General features: G+C 42.1%; 1 protein-coding gene across 1 annotated transcript in view; it reads right to left on the bottom strand.

Moving 5' to 3' along the window:
* gnav1 (guanine nucleotide binding protein (G protein) alpha v1) overlaps positions 1-20251 on the bottom strand; it is a 33761-nt gene extending 13510 nt beyond the window's left edge. Inside the window, exons 1-5 of the mRNA XM_034100778.2 lie at positions 19678-20251; positions 19241-19332; positions 11240-11332; positions 7952-8112; positions 2945-3073 (exon numbers count right to left, since the gene is read on the bottom strand). Of these exons, the coding sequence (XP_033956669.1) occupies positions 2945-3073; positions 7952-8112; positions 11240-11332; positions 19241-19332; positions 19678-19807 (605 nt within the window). The 5' untranslated portion in view covers positions 19808-20251. The remainder of the gene's footprint in view (positions 1-2944; positions 3074-7951; positions 8113-11239; positions 11333-19240; positions 19333-19677) is intronic.
* Between the last annotated feature and the right edge of the window lie 160 nt (positions 20252-20411).

Below are 20411 nucleotides of genomic sequence, written 5' to 3'. Positions count from 1 at the left end.
AATTTAAAAAGGTCCAATTTGCAGCGCCATCACGACACAAAACATCCGAAGTTCAGTACCGACTTTCCGAAAGGTGGAGAGTTGAGGGCGGAAAAGCTGGCGAGACTCAAACAGAACCGAACTGCTCAAAAAAACGTATTCCACACAAATATGAGTGAAAGAGCGACAGAGGCATCCTGTGATGATCAGTAAACATGCTGTCTGTTATCTGTTGTTATGGGCAGTCAGCAATGTGTGTTTTGTGGTTGCAGTGAAAATAATAAATCACAGTTATTGCACTGTACATTATGCTTTTCATTCCTTAGTAACATATTACTATTATCCATATTCTCAAATGCATAATGGTTTCAGGGAGGAAAGGAGCGTTTTTGGATTGTGGCTCTTGCAAAAATATTTTTTCGTCAATGTGGCTCCTGATTAGGACGAGGTTGAGTACCACTGATCTATCTACTCCTCTAAATCCCTTTAATATCCATTTTGTTGCCAGGTTTGACATAATTACATTGACTTATGCTAAGCTCATCAATAACACCAAGAACTTGATCTCTCCAAGTCACAGGCATGAACCTACACACACAAACACACTCATTGTGCTGTCTGACGATTAACTCCACCTAATTATTTATCTGCTAATAATTCAGCAGATAAAAGGGTGTGTGAGGGGGCAAGCTCACACATTAGGACTGACAGTGTCACCATGTGGTGACGTCACCATCACTATGTTTCACAAGAAAACAAATTAATTGAAAAAAAAGGCAAAACAGCCTCCAAGTGACTCAACAGTGACGCATGCAACAAGACTGCGAGGAAGAAGCAACATTTATCTGCACAGCACAACAGCTACGGTTATCATCAAAGTGCTTGTATGCTGGTTAAACTTTTTTGACGTAAAATACTTCCAAGGTTGAAATCCAATATATGGCATTAAATGCAAAACTCCCACAAAGGCAGCAGCATCTAGAGACGTACTATAAGTATTTAGATGCAACACAAATGCCCCAGACTGAAGACATCTGCTGACAAACCGCCTCGCTCTACAAAGTTTATATGCTAAACAGAGATCTTATGAAAATCTGAGGTAATGTGATTTGTTCTTATAATTCCATATAATATGTCATGTGTAGCGCGGATGAAGGACAGGTTGTTATTGTTCCAGAGGAGAGGTGCTCCTCAGGAAGACATTACTTAGAACGAGAAAGAAAGTAATCTGCTTTTCAAGGAGTGATAGACTCACACATGATGAAATGTGAGCAGTGCTGAATGTGTCCTTGTTAACCCTCCATGGACCGTTAGTCTTCCAATTAAATCAGTGTTTGGAAAATCACACACAATCCTTCAGGCTGCGGCTTTGAGCCAACACTCTAAAAACCAACCCATTATTTCCACGTCACCACGGACCACTAATGTTAAGTGTAAAATGGTCACCAAATACCTGCAGAACTAATGACGTTCTTAGTGCTAATTAACAAATGTTGAAATGCCAACACTTTAAATTATGATGCTGAACATTGCAAAAATCAGCACGTCAATATCATTGTGAGCATGCTGACGATAGCATTTTATCTCAAAGCGGAAATGTGTCCAAGTACACCTCCGAGGAAAACTGATTTTTATGTAGGGATTTAATGAAGGGAATTAGCCCAAATATCTGAATCGCTTCCTCAATCGCATGTTCTCAAAATGTAATATAACACGGAACAGCAACTTGTTTTGATTATTCTTTTGTGTACAGCATTTCCCCAAATCTCCTTTTTTTCAGTTACTTAATTTCACAGGTTTCATTAAATTAAAAGTGAATTTTTGGTAAAAGCAGTAGAGAAAAAACATTTGAGCCCATGTAACAACTATTACAGAGTGGTGTAATGTAATTAAGTACATTTACTCAAGTACTGTACTTAAGTAAATAATGGAGGTACTTGTAATGTACTTAAATATTTTTAACATTATGCTACTTTATCTATACTATCATTTTTAGGAAAATGTTGCACTTTTTATTCCACAACATTTATCTTACATATTTATTTACTAGTTACTTTGCCGATTTAAGGTTATTAATACAAAATCAACACACATTCTATTAAATGCATAGGTTAAGCTACCCAATCCTTTATAAAGTAATTACAATAAACCTCACCTTTACCAAGTGCAACATTGAAGTAATGAACCATAAATGCACAACTAATTTGTATAATATAATTAGAAAATATCTGGTGCTCAAAATGGCTATTTTGCACAATGACTACTTTTACTTATGGTACTTTTTATTTTGAATTTTGAATGCATGACTTTTACTTGTAACTGAATATTTTTACACAGTAGTAGTGCTATTTTTACTTCAGTAAATAATCTGAGTGCTTTTATGTATATGTCTGTACAAATAATCTACTGGTATAAAATAAGCCTCATCAACATCAGTGGTTTTTATATAGGGGCTTTGTCTTTGATCCTGGTCGGCTCTATCAGGCTGCAGAGAAATCAAGTTCATTAATATCCATCGCCATGTCATGACCATCGGCATTTTTCAGGAAATGAGTTCAGTCTTTGGAGGATTAGAACAAATTGGTATTATGTGACAGCGGCTCATTGATCAGAGATGAATATGGTCACCTCACATCAGTCTCAGGGGCTCAGATTCCTGCCCTCTGCTTCTCCACTGATAAGAGCTTTGAATGAGTGTGTGTGCAGTCTGCGGTTGAGTGTAAAGCCAGATGATAGGTGCAATATTGACGTATTGAATGAAGGCGCCATCTTCATCTCACATCTCGCGCCTATCACATGGCTGTAGACGCAGATAAGAGTGTCACGGCTAAACAGGTGAAGTAAGTTGGTAGGACAGGCGCTTCTGGAGTCAAGTGCAGACCTGACAGCAGCTGCTCTTATTATGCGGTTATAGGTACATTTATTCAACATTATTACCTCTTATTAAAGAGTGATGGGTGTCTACCTGAAAATGAGATGGTTGACTTTGAACTGGGTCTCTATCACGCCTGTGGTCCTCAGTCGTACTCGCAGAACGTCCGTCTCTGTGGGCACGTAATCTGGAGACGTGATGCGGGTCAGGTTCTCAAAGAAACTACCGGACAAAGAAGGGGAGGAGGCAGAGAGAGGGAGACAGATGAGAAACAAGGGGGAGAGAGGAAGAAGCATTTAATAACCTGCAGTTAAGACTTGAGATCAAAAGAGAATAACATCAAGAATGCAGATGTGTAGACTCGCCCTTTTGTGTGTGTGTTTGTTTGTGTGTGTGGCCATCAGCTGCCATGTGGCGGGTGGAGCATGCGGTGATAAGGCTGGAGCCCCAGGGGGTGCAGCGGCTCATCATGATGAATATTCACTGTGGTTTACCATAATAAACACACTGAGGCTAGGCTTTCAAACACAGATTAGCTATTAAGACAGCTAGTGTAATCAACTGTATCATGTGTGCCCTCAGTGAGAAGTACACACACACACACACACACACACACACACACACACACACACACACACACACACACACACACACACACACACACACACACACACACACACACACACACACACACACACACACACACACACACACACACACACACACACACACACACACACACACACACACACACCACACACACACACACACACACACCACACACACACCACACACACACACACACACACACACACACACACACACACACACACACACACACACACACACACACACACACACACACACACACACACACACACACACACACACACACACACACACACACACACACACACACACACACACACACACACACAGTGACATTCTCGACTAGTCACCCTGAATCAGTTTCTTGGGAAGCTACTCACATCCTGCTGTTTAAAAAACACACTGCCTGCTGTACGAAGAGCAAGTTTCTGTTTTGGAATTGTGTATTTGCGAGGACCTTTCTGAGTTTAAGAGACAGAGGTAATTTATTGTTTGGGTACATTTTGACTAGATCCCAATGTATTGCAGTGACCAATAGTGACTTATAGTGACCAAAAATAAACAGTTTTTTTTTTTAAATCATCAATGCAAAGACAACAAACAATGTATTGTGCAACCCTAATCACAACCCTAATGAGTAAAGAAAGTAAACAATTTTTTACTTTATCTTCCAAACACACATATAATCATCAGCATCTATACTTGATAAGAGTCCTCACAACCGTGTGTGTGTGTGTGTGTGTGTGTGTGTGTGTGTGTGTGTGTGTCTGAGGAGAGACGAGGATGATGATGATGATGATGAATGGTGGTTCTCAGTGTGAACAGGGGAGCCTGTCGGTGTAGATAACCCCAGAGCGGAGGCCTCTCGCTGGGGTAGAGGATGAGAACAGACGGCCTCCTGGTGGGTCCCAGCTCTGCCTTACTTCTGAATCACACACGCCACCCCCCCCCCCCCCCTGATGTACACTTGTTTCTTATTTTCATCTTCATCTTCACTTCTTTACTTCTTTTCTTAAATGTGCAGAGTTAAAGGGGCTGTATTATGCTGATTGTTAGGTTCATAATTGTATTTTGTTCCTCTACTGTGACATGTCTCCATGCTTTAATGTTCAAAAAGCTCTTTATTTTTCTCATACTGCCTGTGCTGCAGCCCCTCTTTTCACCCTCTGTCTGTGTCGAGACGAAAGTTAGTATAAAAAGGAAAAAAATAATATCTGATGAAAACGGATGGACAAATAATTTGTATGTATTTTCATTTAGATTATTGTTATTATAGATGTTCAATACCAAGAGGGGGTATTCGTTTTTATTTTGAATAGCATAGGCTACTTTTCATCAATGAGAAGCGAGCTGTCATTAAAAAGAATAAATGCCGCTTTCGGTAACACGGCAACAAAAGGGGCAGGAATTATGATGGCCGGTCTCTTTCCAAAGCCACGGGCCGTTTCTCAATCTCGAGGATACTGGCTTCCAAGCCAATATTTCAAGGATGCTACGTCATTGAGTGCCGCCGAAGTACTGTTCCAATCTCCAGCATACTTGGCATTCCACCGAGGCCGCGTCCTTGGTTTGGGGGAAATTTCGAGGCTGCACATGGGTAGACTTTGCGTCTTTAAAATCCCCACAATGCTTTGCGCACGGACCAATTTCAAAAACCCTTGCGGAGAATGACTGAACCGACGCAGCACACATTTAAATGTAAGTATGTAGTGGCGTAGAAAATGTGTAGTGTTGGTAAATGTGTTACTTTGTTAAATTTGTTACCACCATAAATGTGTTCTGTGAAAGTAAAGCAAGTTCATAATTAGATAGACATCGTGAGGTATTTATTTTCGGTAGAGTTTATGTTGAAACCGTTAGAGAGAGTGGCACACTTGTTAGCCTGTTCCATTCTTCTTCGTTTTCCGAAGCCGTGGCTTGGAAGTATACTTGCTTCGTTTCTGAAGGAAGTGACTTGGAAGTATGCGACTACCAAGCCAGCATCCTCGCGATTGAGAAACGGCCACGGAGGGAGAAGTTGGCGACAGTGGCTGTTTCTCAATCGCGAGGAAACTGGCTTCCAAGCCAATATTTCAAGGATACTACGTCATCGAGTGCCGCCGAAGGACTGTTCCAATCTCCAGCATACTTGGAATTCCACCGAGGCCGCGTCCTTGGTTTGGGGGTAATTTCGAGGCTGCACATGGGTAGACTTCGCGTCCTTAAAATCCCCACAATGCTTTGCGCACGGACCAATTTCCACAAATCTGTGGCGGAAAATGTAAGGCGGGGCCTCTCATATGACGCACACCTGCACACTTGCTAGCCTGTTCCACTTTTTGTTTTCCGAATGCCAGGAAGGATTCTTGCCTAGCTTCTGAAGGAAGTGACTCGGAAGACATGTGCTACCAAGCAAGCATCCTCACGATTGAGAAACGGCCAGTGTGTGTGAGGATCCAGAGACGCCATTGGTATGTTTCTCTGGTGTTTATTGTGTTTTATGTACTTGATCTTTTGCCTTACTTTGTGAGTGCTGTTGCGCAATCGACGGCTTTTTACGCAGCGTGGTCTGCCTGCGCTCCATTTGATTGATGTGTATTTTAGACAGCGCAGGTGTTCAGTTGAGGTTTTCTCTGGTGCTTGTCTCCAAGTAGAGAAAAACACTCTTATTAATTCATTTAAGTTAATGATGTTGTTGTAAAATACCTCACAATTTATCCTTTTAATTAAAATACCCTGAAAAGGCAGGAATGTGACGATGTGACTGAGTTGGTGTTATTATTATTGAGAAAAATGCAATGAGGCATGCAAAATGTTTGTAATTTGTGTTTGCATGTGAGCTTACATTTGTTTGTCCTTTGTGCTTTGAAGGTTTTCAACCTGATGAAAATTATTGGAGTTGTCTATTAAAAATAAAGACAAAAAAGAACAAAATCTGAGTTGTCCAAGCGTCCTCTGTTGCCCTCCAGCCTCTCAAGTTCGGGCTAAATCCATGGCTAAATCACTATATACATGCCAAAGCCCTGAAGAACTTGGCAGTCTGAAACCAGAGCCCAGTCTGCTCTGATTGGTTAGTTGGCCGGCTCTGTTGTGATTGGTCAACTGCTTAGAGATGTCCCGCCCCTTAGCCTATCACGTACAATGGGTTGAAGCACTAGTCAGGTAAGTAAGCTAGGCAAGAATCCTTCCTAGCATTCGGAAAACGAAGAGTGGAACAGGCTAGCAAGTGTGCAGGTGTGCGTCATATGAGAGGCCCCGCCTTACATTTTCCGCCACAGATTTGGGGAAATTGGTCCGTGCGCAAAGCATTGTGGGGATTTGAAGGACGCAAAGTCTACCCATGTGCAGCCTCGAAATTACCCCCAAACCAAGGACGCGGAATTCTACGTCAAAAAATTCGGTGTATAAAATTCAATGTCCAAAATTGCGATGCAGCATCATCCGGGCTACTCAGACAGGATAAGCAATCGAGCCCTAATGCAATCAAACCTACTTCTGGCCTATCAGAGCACGGCTTTGTCAGTCATGTGATCACAACAACCCGGGAGAAAAATGACGGAGAACAGCGGGGCTCGCCGCTCGGGTAAGTAGTCAGTTTGTGCTCTTTATTTTACAAGCAGTGAGGCCTCGACAGCATTTGTATCTTACATTAGCTAGCTAAATGAGTGAAGTAGCCTTGTGCCTTGCTGTTAGCAAGCTCCGTAGTTATCATTAATTGAAGTGAATCACAACAACGTTACCGTGTCCTTTTGTGTGTGTGTGTGTGTGTGTGTGTGTGTGTGTGTGTGTGTGTGTGTGTGTGTGTGTGTGTGTGTGTGTGTGTGTGTGTGTGTGTGTGTGTGGGAGGGTGTGACGGTTTGCAAAGTAACGTTACGATCACTTCGGTTAGATAAGTCAAGTAGACCATGCTACACCATACGAAATACTCTCTTACAAAAGCCCTGCATTTAAACATGTTAATGTTACTTTAGTAAAATAGGAAAGTGTTGTTAAAGTATTTAAAGTAGACACAAGTTATATTATATCATTTGTTTTATTGTTATTACCGATGCACGAGTTGACTTAACTGTTGTAGTTGGAGCTCATTTTGAACTAATGATTACTTTCATAATGGTTTAATGTGCTGATTATTTTCTACATTAATAGATGAAGGTCTGGTTTGTTCAAACTCTCAAAATAGTAGGACATGCTGTCATAATTACCCAGAGTCGGAAGTGACACCTTTACAATGTTAAAGCTGTTAGATAAATGTAGTGATATTCAAGATAGTGTAGTGGAAAAGAGATAATGTTACTAAAACAAAATCTCTTGTTTTGGACTTGTTTTGGACCTGTGGAGGTACAAGTAATTACACTCTACTTGGGTTTTTTTCTCCCTCCCTCTTTCCTTTCCACTCTCCAGAGCTCTGATTCCCAGTGACAGCGAGCACACGGCTGAACATCAGCTGCTAAGTTCTGCTAATTGGACCCCTGCATGTCCTTGGCACAGCGTGAGTGTGAGCAGAGTACTCACTACAGCGCAGAGTCATTGAGCTCGTACTCGTATCCCCGGGCCGCCGCCGCCCTCACCCCTTGGTCGGCCAGCAGACAGGACAGGGCGTGGTCAAGGAAAGGAAACAGCACCTGTTCTTCGTCAAAACACCGCCCACACGACAGGACAGAGTGGGCGTGGACCTGCGAGGAGAGAAGGAGATATGGATGGGTCCACAGGGAGGAGCGAGGCAGGATGAAAAAAGGACGTGAAAGAGGACAGAAAAGTTTAAGAAGCTTGTTCTCTAGACTTGGTAATAAGTACAGATGCACAAATAAAAGGATAAGCACACAAATACATGTTAAAGCACAAACACACACACACTTTGGTGACATTTAATAGAGGAAACACTGTAGCCTCATCCCAATACCCCTCCTCGACTCCTCTCTTCCCCTCCTCCGGGACTTGACCCGGAAATCGATCAAGACACGCCATTTTGAAGGACGTTCCAATAGCTGAAATGCACACGGAGGAGTCGAGGAGGGGTGCGGGAGGAGACGAAAGGGAGGATACACGCGAGCAGACTGCGGAAGTGTTTTCACTACTCGCCAAGGGTGTAACGGTATCCGTATTCGTCCCGTACCGTCACGGTTCGGACATCACGGTTCGGCACATGCCGTCGCATGACGAATACGCCTTTTTTTTAACGAGTGGGAAAAAAGTCTGTCATTCAGGGCAGTATCCACGACATTATATATAATCCGGGGGGCGGTATTGCGCCTAAAAGCTGTTTGCCAGCCGCCCTTAAACAACAAATGAAGAACAAGAAGAAACACAACAACAAAATACAAGAAGAAGAAAAGTTAGTATGGCGATTTCAGATAACACACAGGAGCTAGAACCCACCTGCTTCTTTTAAATCAGCTGTGTGGGAACATTTCAGGTTCCCTGTGGACTACAATAACGATGAAGTGTGCGAGTGGTGGATCGGACGAGGCCGGTGTGTCGTCGTTGTTAGACAGCGGTGCGGTATGCTAATGGGAACACACGCCAAACATGCTAAATCATATCAGAAGGCATCAGCCAGATTTGCCAATCACCGGAGCCCGGTGTTCCGGATCAACTTGTTTCCCAATCAACTCGTTTCCGTGGGGTGCGTGGCTTTCGAGTGGCTTTTTACTGTTGGGACTCGGGTTTGAGTCCAGGATGAACTTTTTTGTTATTTTCATGTCGATGCACATTGAATATTATGTTTGAATAGAGGATTCGTAATATTGTTTGCCGACACCAACATTCATGACCAAGCATCATTTTAAAGTCTAAATATCCTCAATGACATTTCTGCTGCTATCGTTGCAAAACGAGGTAACAGTCACATCTTATCTGGATGAGTGCTGCACAATACCGTTTTGATAAGGGATACATGTGTGGGTAGTCTTTCATATTAAACATGATCGCTGGTAGATAGCCACAGAAATCGTAACACAATTTAACCTGGGCGGGTCACATTTTAACGTGGGCGGGTCCCAGTTCCCTGGGAGGATCACAGTTTAACACAGATGAAGACTTCTCCACGCTGCTTTCAAACTGTGAGTAAACACCGTGTGCTTCACTTGGAGGCTGTCTGAAGGTATACACAGATGGACTTGGACATTAACAACGATATTCCGTAATAAGTCTGGAAACAATAGCTGGTTTAAATGATTTATTCGAGCAACTCGTTTGTCTTGTTGTAGTCCTCGCTGTTCGCGTCCGGATATCGCCATCGTAATCACAACCTCACACACCGGTACTGGATGTGCATCAACGTGTTCCTAAGAAGCCAAATATACCAAAAGATGTATGTAAACGACAGAAGAAAGCGATCGAAATGTGTATTTCAGTCGAAAGCCACGCACCCCACGGAAACGAGTTGATTGGGAAACAAGTTGATCCGGAACACCGGCAAAAGACAACAGCAGTTCAACAGCTGATCCCCGCTGTTTTTAATAAACCAAGAGACATGAGAGCCGAGAGACCAAAATAAATAACGGAAGCTTTTGGCATATGTTTTTCAACGACTTTGCGCTCTTGAAACACTTTCTTATTATTTATGATGTAATATTTTCAAGACATTCTTTTTAGTTTTACAGCTTGATGAAACCTTTTTGTTTGACATCAGCCATTAAAGATACTATGGCCATCTGAGTGTGTGTGGTGCTGTTTGTGGTTTGTTTTTAACTGTTTAATACAGTTAATGATTCAAAATGTCAGAGTTCCTTATTTTTAAACTGAAACTTGCACTACTGTTCAAACATAAATAACAACAAACCTGGAATTATGCATTTGGGACTTTTTTTTGCTTTTTCTTGTTGTACCGAACCCGTACCGAACCGTGACCCCCAAACCGAGGTACGAACCGAAGCGTGACTTCTGTGAACACCCCTACTACTCGCGTATAAAAGCCCCGCCCCCACCTTCACAGCTGGTCGATTTCAACAGAGGAAAACCAACAACTGGAAGATGAGTGGAAAAGCGTCACATAAATGTATAAGTGCTCACAGCTCCGTGGGAATTATTATGTGCAATTCATTTCTAAAAGGCTTTCACATTACTATAATTATATTTGTATTTAAATGTAGGCTACCTTTTACACCTAAACGGAACACAAAAGCAGAACCAACCATCATACATTGAATTCCTTGACTAACAAGAGAAAGATTCATTCATTTAAATAAATATTTAACCAGAAATGGGCCGGTTCTAAAGGGTTATTCAGTTAAGCCCGATGAGAGGGGATACAGCTGTGCACATGTCATCATTAACAGACGTCGATTAAGAGTGACGTTTGAGTGAACTAGGACATCCCAATTAATACCTGAGGACTCCTCGTGTCTCTCGCTCGCATCTTACAGAGGCAGAGCTAAGATGCAAGGAAGGGACGCGAGTGAGGGAAAGGAGGAGTCGAGGAGGGGTATTGGGATGAGGCTAGAGTATCATCATGGCGGAGTGGGTGGACAGTTTGTATGAGTTATAAAACTGACAGAAAAGTTCAAATCAAATCTAACCTCACAATTAATCCACCCACCACTATCCATCTAACTTTCTGATCTATGTGTGTGTGTTTGTGTGCGTGTGTGTTGCCAGATGCAGTAGCTGTGCCTGCAGTGCTGAGATGCTGCCCTCTAGTGGAGAATTTGGTGAAGTGCAGGAAAACCAGAAGCATTGAACTCTAGATACATTTGAACACAAGAGGATCAGTATGAGAAAGAAAAATAGATATATTTGGAGAAAAGGGCAGATTAAAAGGACATTTGTAATAAAGTAGAAAAGGCCAGGAGTGCGGCCTACCTTGTTCCTGCTGTTAGCCAGGTTGATCCGCAGGACGCCCATACCGTGGAGGACGAACTTCATGGAGGTCAGGAGGTTATCCAGTACAGCAGGCTGCCAAACATCCATGCATTAAATTCATGAAAAGAAATAACATTCTGACTAATGCTGGATTTGCTATATCACACACAAACACTGTTTAATCAAACTATACATTGGGGGCTTGCTGTATTATTTAACCTTGATTCACAGAAACAGACACTTTTTAATAGTGGTGGGTTAGTTGACTCTACTGCAGCCTGACTTAAGTTTGTCTTATTATTGCATTTCCCCCCAAGTGTTTTCCTGTTGATTGTTTGTACTGCCCTACCAACGCACAGGGAAAGAACCACCACACAAAATAAAGGTTAGATGAGAAGATTGATATAACTCTCAGATGTGCACGTTTAATATGAGGCAGGCAGGAGTTCGAGTCTGACCCGCAGCCTTTTGTTGCATGTTGCAGATCCCACATTATCGCAATGTCCTGTGTAACAGTCCAGCCATGGGTCCTTTACATGTAATAAACCTCTTTTCATCCCCATTTCCTGTCTGTCTCTACTCTGTCAAATAAAAGGAAAAGGTGCCAAAAAACAAAGCTCCAAAAAACCCCAAAACTTTGTAGCTAAAGCTTTAATAATTGCTTTTAAATGCCAAATAACTCATTATTCCAATGTGGGTATCATTTTAATAATCAAATGTAAGCTGGCTGGCCTAGAACATATACTTACACAAATATGTAATTACCCTAGTTTTTCCTTCTGCATCTAACATTGTTAAAGTATGCAGTAATGTGTATACATATAAAGTATATGTATGTTTATGTGCAGCATTGTTTGAATGAGTGTGAGAGTGTATCATCACACCCCATGGAGCAGCTATCAAGTGTTATTGAGAACGTAGATGAGTTAAAGTTGAAAAAATTATGTGATTGAAGCAGAATAACTTCAGCAGAGAGTTGGGACGTGTGTGTTATAATCCTGCCGGCCAAAGATAAGCTCCACATTCCGTCAGGATTCTGTCACGGTCTGGTCGCTCTTCTTTGTTTGTGTGTGTGTGTGTGTGTGTGTGTGTGTGTGTGTGTGTGTGTGTGTGTGTGTGTGTGTGTGTGTGTGTGTGTGTGTGTGTGTGTGTGTGTGTGTGTGTGTGTGTGTGTGTGTGTGTGTGTGTGTGTGTGTGTGTGTGTGTGTGTGTGTGTGTGTGTGTGTGTGTGTGTGTGTGTGTGTGTGTGTGTGTGTGTGTGTGTGTGTGTGTGTGTGGTGTGTGTGTGTGTGTGTGTGTGTGTTTTGGTGTCCGGTTTGAGATGTGTTGCTCTCCCAGTGAGATGTGTGAGATGAGATAACTCAGAGAGGTGACGGGGCTTCATCTTAAGGGGAAAGCTGCATTGATTTGTATCAGGAATAAGCTGCTCTGTGTATTTGTACCTCATCATCACTGTATTCCACTAAGATATACAAATGCGTGTAACTCTAGATTAGTTAGATCATAATAGCAGCATTGTTACAGTGGTACGAACATTAAATAGAATAATTTTATGGTGCAGTTTCTATGATTTATGACAAAAAACATCAGTAAGTGCAGGCAGTTGGCGATATAGGGGTGATGGCACCCACTGTGAATGTTATCAGCCTATTTAAAGTAAATGATCAGTTGATTCACCTCCACAGGGTCACATTGCACATTTGCACCCATCACTAGGCCAAGAGGTGCATAGCCAGCCATTTGAAAAGGGTCCCAGTTTGGTTTTCAGTTACTTGGGTAGGTTTATTCACGAAAACAGATTGTGTTAGCTTCGACTGACAAAAATACCTTCAATCTGCTTTATCTCCATTTTGCAATTGATCGATTAAGTGTTATTAGCTTTATCAAGCATTATATTCAAAAATACATTTATCAAGGGCTGGCTACATACATACTACATAAAGAAAGTATTATTGTCTGTCAAGTTTTTTTGTTTCAACAAAAAAGAAGGCAGCATTTGCTGTAATTCAACACATGAGCTGGGCATCACAACACAAACCCAGCTACTCAATGATCATATTTATTGCCAACTATTCTCATATTCAAGTTTAAAAGATTGTTTTTGCAGCACTAATTCAAAAGAAAATACAGTAAACACATCCCCAAAATGTTGCATGAAGTTTGAACCAACTTAGCAAAATTGGATCATCACAAAGGCGAAATGTATTGGATTGGTTGAATTGGTTGCTATTATACAGGAGTTCAAATTAAATAAATACAGCCTCTCTGGTGTATAGCTGTTGTTCTCTCCCTATATCTTTCGCCCCTTCCTCCACCTTTGACCTCCTTATCAATTGTTTCCAGGTTCCTCCTTCTGTGACTCAAGGCTTAGTCTAGTTTTGTGTTGACAGTAAAGTAGGGAGGCAGAGGGAGGAGGGACGGCCAAGGCTACACCATCTTTGTGTTACAGTGACAAACTACAAATCAGCTTGTAGCGGCTAACATACATTTCTGCAGAATTGCCACACACACACACACACACACACACACACACACACACACACACACACACACACACACACACACACACACACACACACACACACACACACACACACACACACACACACACACACACACACACACACACACACACACACACACACACACACACACACACACACACACACCACACACACACACACACACACACACACACACACACACACACACACACACACACACACACACACACACACACACACACACACACACACACACACACACACAATCTGAATCCCCCTTCATCTAGTCGTCATCTCTATGGAAAAGTACAGGGTAAAAAGACACCGTTTTTCACCTGTGTGTGTTTTGCAGGAAGTCCAACAGACAGAAAATCTCTCACCTCTCCCTAACTTTTGTTTCCTGCTGACTAGTAATACTCCCACCACCATTACCACCACAGTTTAGACGGTGGGAACTAAATGGATAATACAACTCCCATTACCACAACGTAATCTCTAAATCCCTCCAGATAAACTGAACTATTGTTTTAGCCCAGTTTACTGTTTGGATCGGCTCCCTCCACTCACAAACCAACAGCCAATGTTGTCTTGTGATGAAGTGGTTGCAACAAAAAGCCAACAAAGAATGCGGCTGAACTCGGGATGGCCTGATGTTTAATCATTAACCCCAGACTGTGTGTGTGTGTGTGTGTGTGTGTGTGTGTGTGTGTGTGTGTGTGTGTGTTTGTGTGTGTGTTGTTGACAAAGGCGTGCGATTGGAAAAGAATGAAGGGAAAATCTCAGCGTATCCAGAGTAAATACAACACCGTGGCCTCAGGCTGCAAATAAAGGAGGAATGAGACAAAGAGGAGCCCCTCTCCTCTCCAGCTCCTCAGACAGGCAGCCCTGTCAGGGTCCTAATGCAATACTAACCTGACTGGCATGGCCACAAAAGACCAGATAGAGAAATAAAGAGGAGGATTTTCCTGCTGTGCCTTCAGGGGAACTAGAGAGTGGAAAGCGAGGAGCAGGAAACGTGCATCCAGATGTTTACTGCAGCACTGGTGAACACAGACGCTTGGTGAAGATAGCGAGATAGAAACAAACAGACTGTGTTGTGTGTGTGTGTGTGTGTGTGTGTGTGTGTGTGTGTGTGTGTGTGTGTGTTTGCTGTGGGAGGTTGGGATGGTCAGGTTTGTGGGTTAGTGTCTTTTTTCCTAAAGTAAGGGCAAGAACAAAGGCAACGCCAACTGACAGCATGTTCAACAAAAGAGATTTGACTAGTGGTATTAACCTCATGGTGTTACGCGTGTACATGCTTGCACATGTAAAATACATTTGTGTATGAAACACAATGATGTTCTAAATCTATATGGCATAGATTTCTTTACTTTATAAATCCGTTTTTTTTATATGTAACTGTATAAAAAAAAGACACGGGGCATAATTTTCTGCATTTACTTAAAAGGGGCCAAGGTGACTGTTATGAGAAGTGAGAGCAGAGAGGGAGTCTTTAAAACCTGTTAAGCCCTGTTTTTTTTTTCACGACACTGTGTCTCAGGGCATCTTAATATTTAAAAACCTATTAATGTGTTATACCAGATTAACGAGAAGAATCTCAGCTAACTGACGATACGAACCATTTTTACCGAAACAAAACACAAGTCTCACAAGAAGCGTTAGCATTAGCCCTTAGTTAAAACGGGCAGATGCTACTTCCGGTGCTAACTAGCAAAAACGATCTTTAAAACTTAATATGTTCTGCACAAACTACATGTCACCTGAAAGCTGATACTCCACAGATTATTTTGTTATAAGTATAATCACTGTAGGACACAAACGTACTGAGCTAGCAGCCAGAACAGAGAAGAAAAAAAAACAACAGTTTTCAAAACCATAACAATAATTATGTCTTACCGTTGCTGTTTTGTGATCAAAGCTCTTGTTCAAGGGAATAAAAACGCTGTTTAAGGTTAATCCAATGTCTCTTAGTCACTTTAGAATTGTTCCTGATAATCTATCATTACATTCATGGCAGCAGAGTAGGTATAAAGTTTCGCAGTCCCGAGCTAATGCTGTCTCACGTGCTGTTTACGCAAACCTCTCTCTACTTGACGTAAGTGTTTAGCGGGACTTACTAACTGTCTCTCGATTCTATTGGCTCCAACGGTTCAGAAAAGGTGTCAATCACCCAAATCGACCAATGGGTTCCAAAGATATGATCCTGCGTAGTATAAACTACGCCCGCTCCGGCTCCATTACGCAGCAAGACCACAGCACCACAGCATACCAGATGACTCTTCGTCGGATGATGAAGATCTCCTCCAGCCAGACCTGGATCCGGACAGTAGTGACTCGGATGTTGAACTTCCACCACGGGAAAGGTATGTAATCTCTCTGTTTTTATATATTACTTATGAGTTTGGTGAAACTGCGTCACAGTGCTAGCTTAGCCAAGAAGCTACAGGAATGATTAGCCAAAATGCTAAATAGTGTTACTTGTCTTTTTGGAGTTACATTTTCTAAATGAATGGCCAGTGAATGAATATACATGTGTTTACTTATTTATTTGGTGTAATATTATTCATTTATAGTCCAATATTATCCTCAGTATAAGCCAGTGGATTAATCTAATCTCTTTGTTTTTCCACATTTGTTAGATGAGGAGTGACCCCAGCAGAACAAAGCCACACACCCAGAAGACTTTCAGGGAGCAGCTTGCTGCAGAATTGTTGGAGTTTGCTGAAGGCCCTTCTGAAGGCCCTGCACCTCCACCACCCCCTCCTCCACCACTCACATGCATGCCCGAGTATTTTGGGGAAGATGCCACCAAGGTCAGGAAGAACTGCAGGAGGTGCCTAGATGCTGGACTCAACAGGGTGAAGACACCTGTGTACTGCAGGAAGTGCCAGGTCCCTCTGTGCTTCACTGTCAAAAGGAACTGTTTCAGGGAGTGGCACGACCTAAATACTGGAACATTCAGGTAGGTATAAAGTTCAGGTAGGTATAACGTTTTGCGAGTGTTTATTTAAAAAATAAATACTTGTTGTTTTTATATACCTAGTGTGATTTTATTGTATAGTGTGTTGGTAAAATATTTGTTGTTTTTACAAACCTACAGTGTGGTTTTATTGTATAGTACGTTGGTAAAATGTTTGTTTTTACATGCCTATAGTGTGTTGGTAAAATGTTTGAAATAAATCTGCCCCAGTTGGAGTCAAATGTTACCTATGTTTCCGTTTTTTTTATTGTGCAAGTACACCTACACACAATGACCTACAGTGTAGTTTTATTATATAGTGCGTTGGTACAGTTACATACACACACAGCTACACACACAGCTACACACACACACACACACACACACACACACACACACACACACACACACACACACACACACACACACACACACACACACACACACACACACACACACACACACACACACACACACACACACACACACACACACACACACACACACACACACACACACACACACACACACACACACACACACACACACACACACACACACACACACACACACACACACACACACACACACACACACACACACACACACACACACACACAAATATTTAAAAAAATGGGTGGAATGAATACCTATAGTGATGATTCAATGTAATACAATGATTGTTATAGTCTGGTACCTGAAAAAGGTCAAATGGCACTGATGGAACCAAATGTGCCCAAAGCTTATCCCGCCTGGACTTTATTTTCATAAACCTCTCTAAAAAGGTCAAATGTCACTTGTTTTGCCTCAATCTTGATACAGGGTACTTATTATATGTTATACTTTGGATTCCTAAAGCTTTTAGGCTACTAACCCATCATCCAAGGTTGGTCTTCACTATAAGTAATGGGTTTTCTTTAGGCGGAGACAGGAATTTACATTTTTTTGCTATGTTCCATCTGAATTTACTCTGACACAGAAAAGTCTATATTGATTCTGACACTTCTACATCCAACTCACAGATGTAACCTTGCTTTGATAATAACAATTATTCATATAAACCTTTTAGAAGTGAAGTTATAGTCATTTGTTCTGGGAATGTCATTTTCGAGCCTGAAACCTGAAAAACAGGCTCGGGGTTTAACAGGTTAATATCTAGGAATGCACTAAGGCATCCCAGCTGCCTGTACAAACAACTGGGACCTCCATATTTCATATGAGTGCGCGTTTGCTTGTAATCCTGACCAATGAGATACTGCCAAGGTTTTGACTTAGTTTGACAGTGTTTTGGACCTAAATGATCACACACACGAACGCCAAAAAATCTGTCAAAAGCTTGTTCTTTTTTAGTTAAAGTCATTTTTGTTCTGGATGAACACTCGTAGTGTGAATTAAGCCTAGGAAGGTTCAAACTCCATCTATATCTATGAAGTTAGCCTTGCCAGTGTATTCCAGTGACAGGGCTGTTATTATAGTGCAGGTATCTATAGCCTGCTGACGATAGAAAAAAGGCCTTTTCCTGTCATCAAATACTAATTTTGTGTATAACAGAAAGTAAGAGGCTCGGAGAGAAAAAGATACAGAATAGTAAATAGGAAAGGGAAGAGAGGGAGAGTAAAACATGGTGTGAGGTTAAAGGAGGGGGATGTGGAAAAAGATAAGCCTTCAATAAAAACAAGCTGATGGTGTGAAGCTTCTGTGTGTGTGTGTGTGTGTGTGTGTGTGTATGTGTATGTGTGTGTGTGTGTGTGTGTGTGTGTGTGTTTCCATTATCCCCACCCCACCCCAGCCCCTAGTAGGCCTACAACGCAGGAATTTGGCTTCCAGTTGCTCTCACACACACAGAAAGAAGAGCAGATGTGAGCCAAACCACTGCATACCAACTTGGATCTGACCCGGGTATCCAGAGGAATCTCCGTCCCCACACAGGAAGCAAACATCGCCTCGTGTATCGTCTCATCTCCTGTTCTTCTCAATCTTTAGATTTGATTTCACCTGGAATAAAGCGCTGCTGTGTCTGCAGTATAAAACACACCCTCCTCACTGCCTCTGTTGGAGTCAGGTCATGAACTTGTTAACTGAGGTGGGACCAAGTCATAGTTTTGCCCTCAAGTCCCAAAATTACCAAGTCTTACCAGGTCTAAATGCTCGATTCCATGTGAAGCTGAAGTTATTGGTGTTAGAGTAAGAGTTGAGTTGCAGGTCATAATTGTGTTTGTGAAGTTGAGACTTAAGTCATCAGATTTGTCATCCAGTCTGACTCAAGTCAACGCTCTGCTATGTGATAATGACATTGTTACTTCCCTTTAAAAGCGAAGAGACAAATGTGATTGTTTATCCAGCTCTTCTTCTGGAAACCAACCACACTGTATGCTAATAGACGGCTATCTGATAAACAAAACAACATCACAGAGAGTGGACCAATCTATTTAAGTGTGTGTGTGTGTGTGTGTGTGTGTGTGTGTGTGTGTGTGTGTGTGTGTGTGTGTGTGTGTGTGTGTGTGTGTGTGTGTGTGTGTGTGTGTGTGTGTTTCCAACCTTGAAGCTGATGAGCTCTTGCTTGGTGAATCCATTACTGTGGATGATCTTCATCTGTTTCACCAAAGTGCTTTTACCGCTTTCTGCTGCCCCTGGAGGAGGTTGAAAATAATGGGTTAACTGCGTTTACTTTTCTTTTTTTAATAGAGATAAATCCAAATAAAGTTGCATTTACTATCATTTATCTTTTTGTAATCAAATGTGGTCACTAGTTTTAAACATGGAATCTATATTGGTTTAAATAGAAAAGTGGCTCATGAGGAACCATAATTAATAATTCAACTTTAGTATCACTTTCAACATGGAAATTGTTTTTTTTTTTTTTTTTTTAAATCATGCCAATCACTGAAAACATATCCCGTGATGGATTCCAAATGCAGGTTTTAGCCCTTCACCTTATGTCTCAGGTGAGTTATGATCAGGGTGTGCAGCCTCACCTAGTAGCAGGATTTTAACCACATTCATCTCCCGCTTGGCGTCCTCGTACAGCTCTCTGTCTATCTTGGCACTGAGTATCCTGGCCTTCTTCTGCTCCTCTGTGACTTCGGTACCGAGGCACAGTCCCATCCTGAGAAACTCATCTCCTCCCCCGGCCTGAGAGGAAAAACAAAAGCAGGGAGTCCAGAACCGAGCTACCGGAGTGTGTTTCTAAAGGCTGCATGCTCCGAGTAAACTGCAGGGTGACTGTTAACTCTGGGAAGGAAGAAAAGTTCAGGCCATCTCCGAAACATCCTCAAAACTCGAAGCTAGAGTTGGAGCTCAAACCGTCGGGACGAAAGTGATTTTAAGCATCGCTCCAAGTTCCGTGTCAGTGTCAGAATGTTCTGGGTGGGAGGTTTTTCAGTCCTGAGCCGTGAAAACACCGCTGTGTCATGTCACTGCGCTTCAAATCTGCCCTACCGCCTTGGCAGAGACCCCAGTTTCTGCTCAGAGAGCCTCCTCCTCCCGCACCGCCGCACAGATGGAACACTTTTCGGACTTCCCTGGGAAGTGACGTGCCGGGACACAACTGCTGAGTGGGCAACTTCACCTGTACATGAGGAGTAAACTAACTAACTAAAAGTATGGAAAGTAACTGAAAACATTCAACAAATAACATTGTTCGTAGTTAAAAGTGACTTTCTTTCACACACATAACATATTCTCAATGTATTATCATATAGCCTATAGT

This window comes from Pseudochaenichthys georgianus, chromosome 1 (assembly GCF_902827115.2).
Source record: "Pseudochaenichthys georgianus chromosome 1, fPseGeo1.2, whole genome shotgun sequence".
Lineage (NCBI taxonomy): Eukaryota > Metazoa > Chordata > Actinopteri > Perciformes > Channichthyidae > Pseudochaenichthys > Pseudochaenichthys georgianus.
Note: the sequence above shows the minus strand (reverse complement) of the source record. Positions and strands in the feature narration are given on the sequence as shown.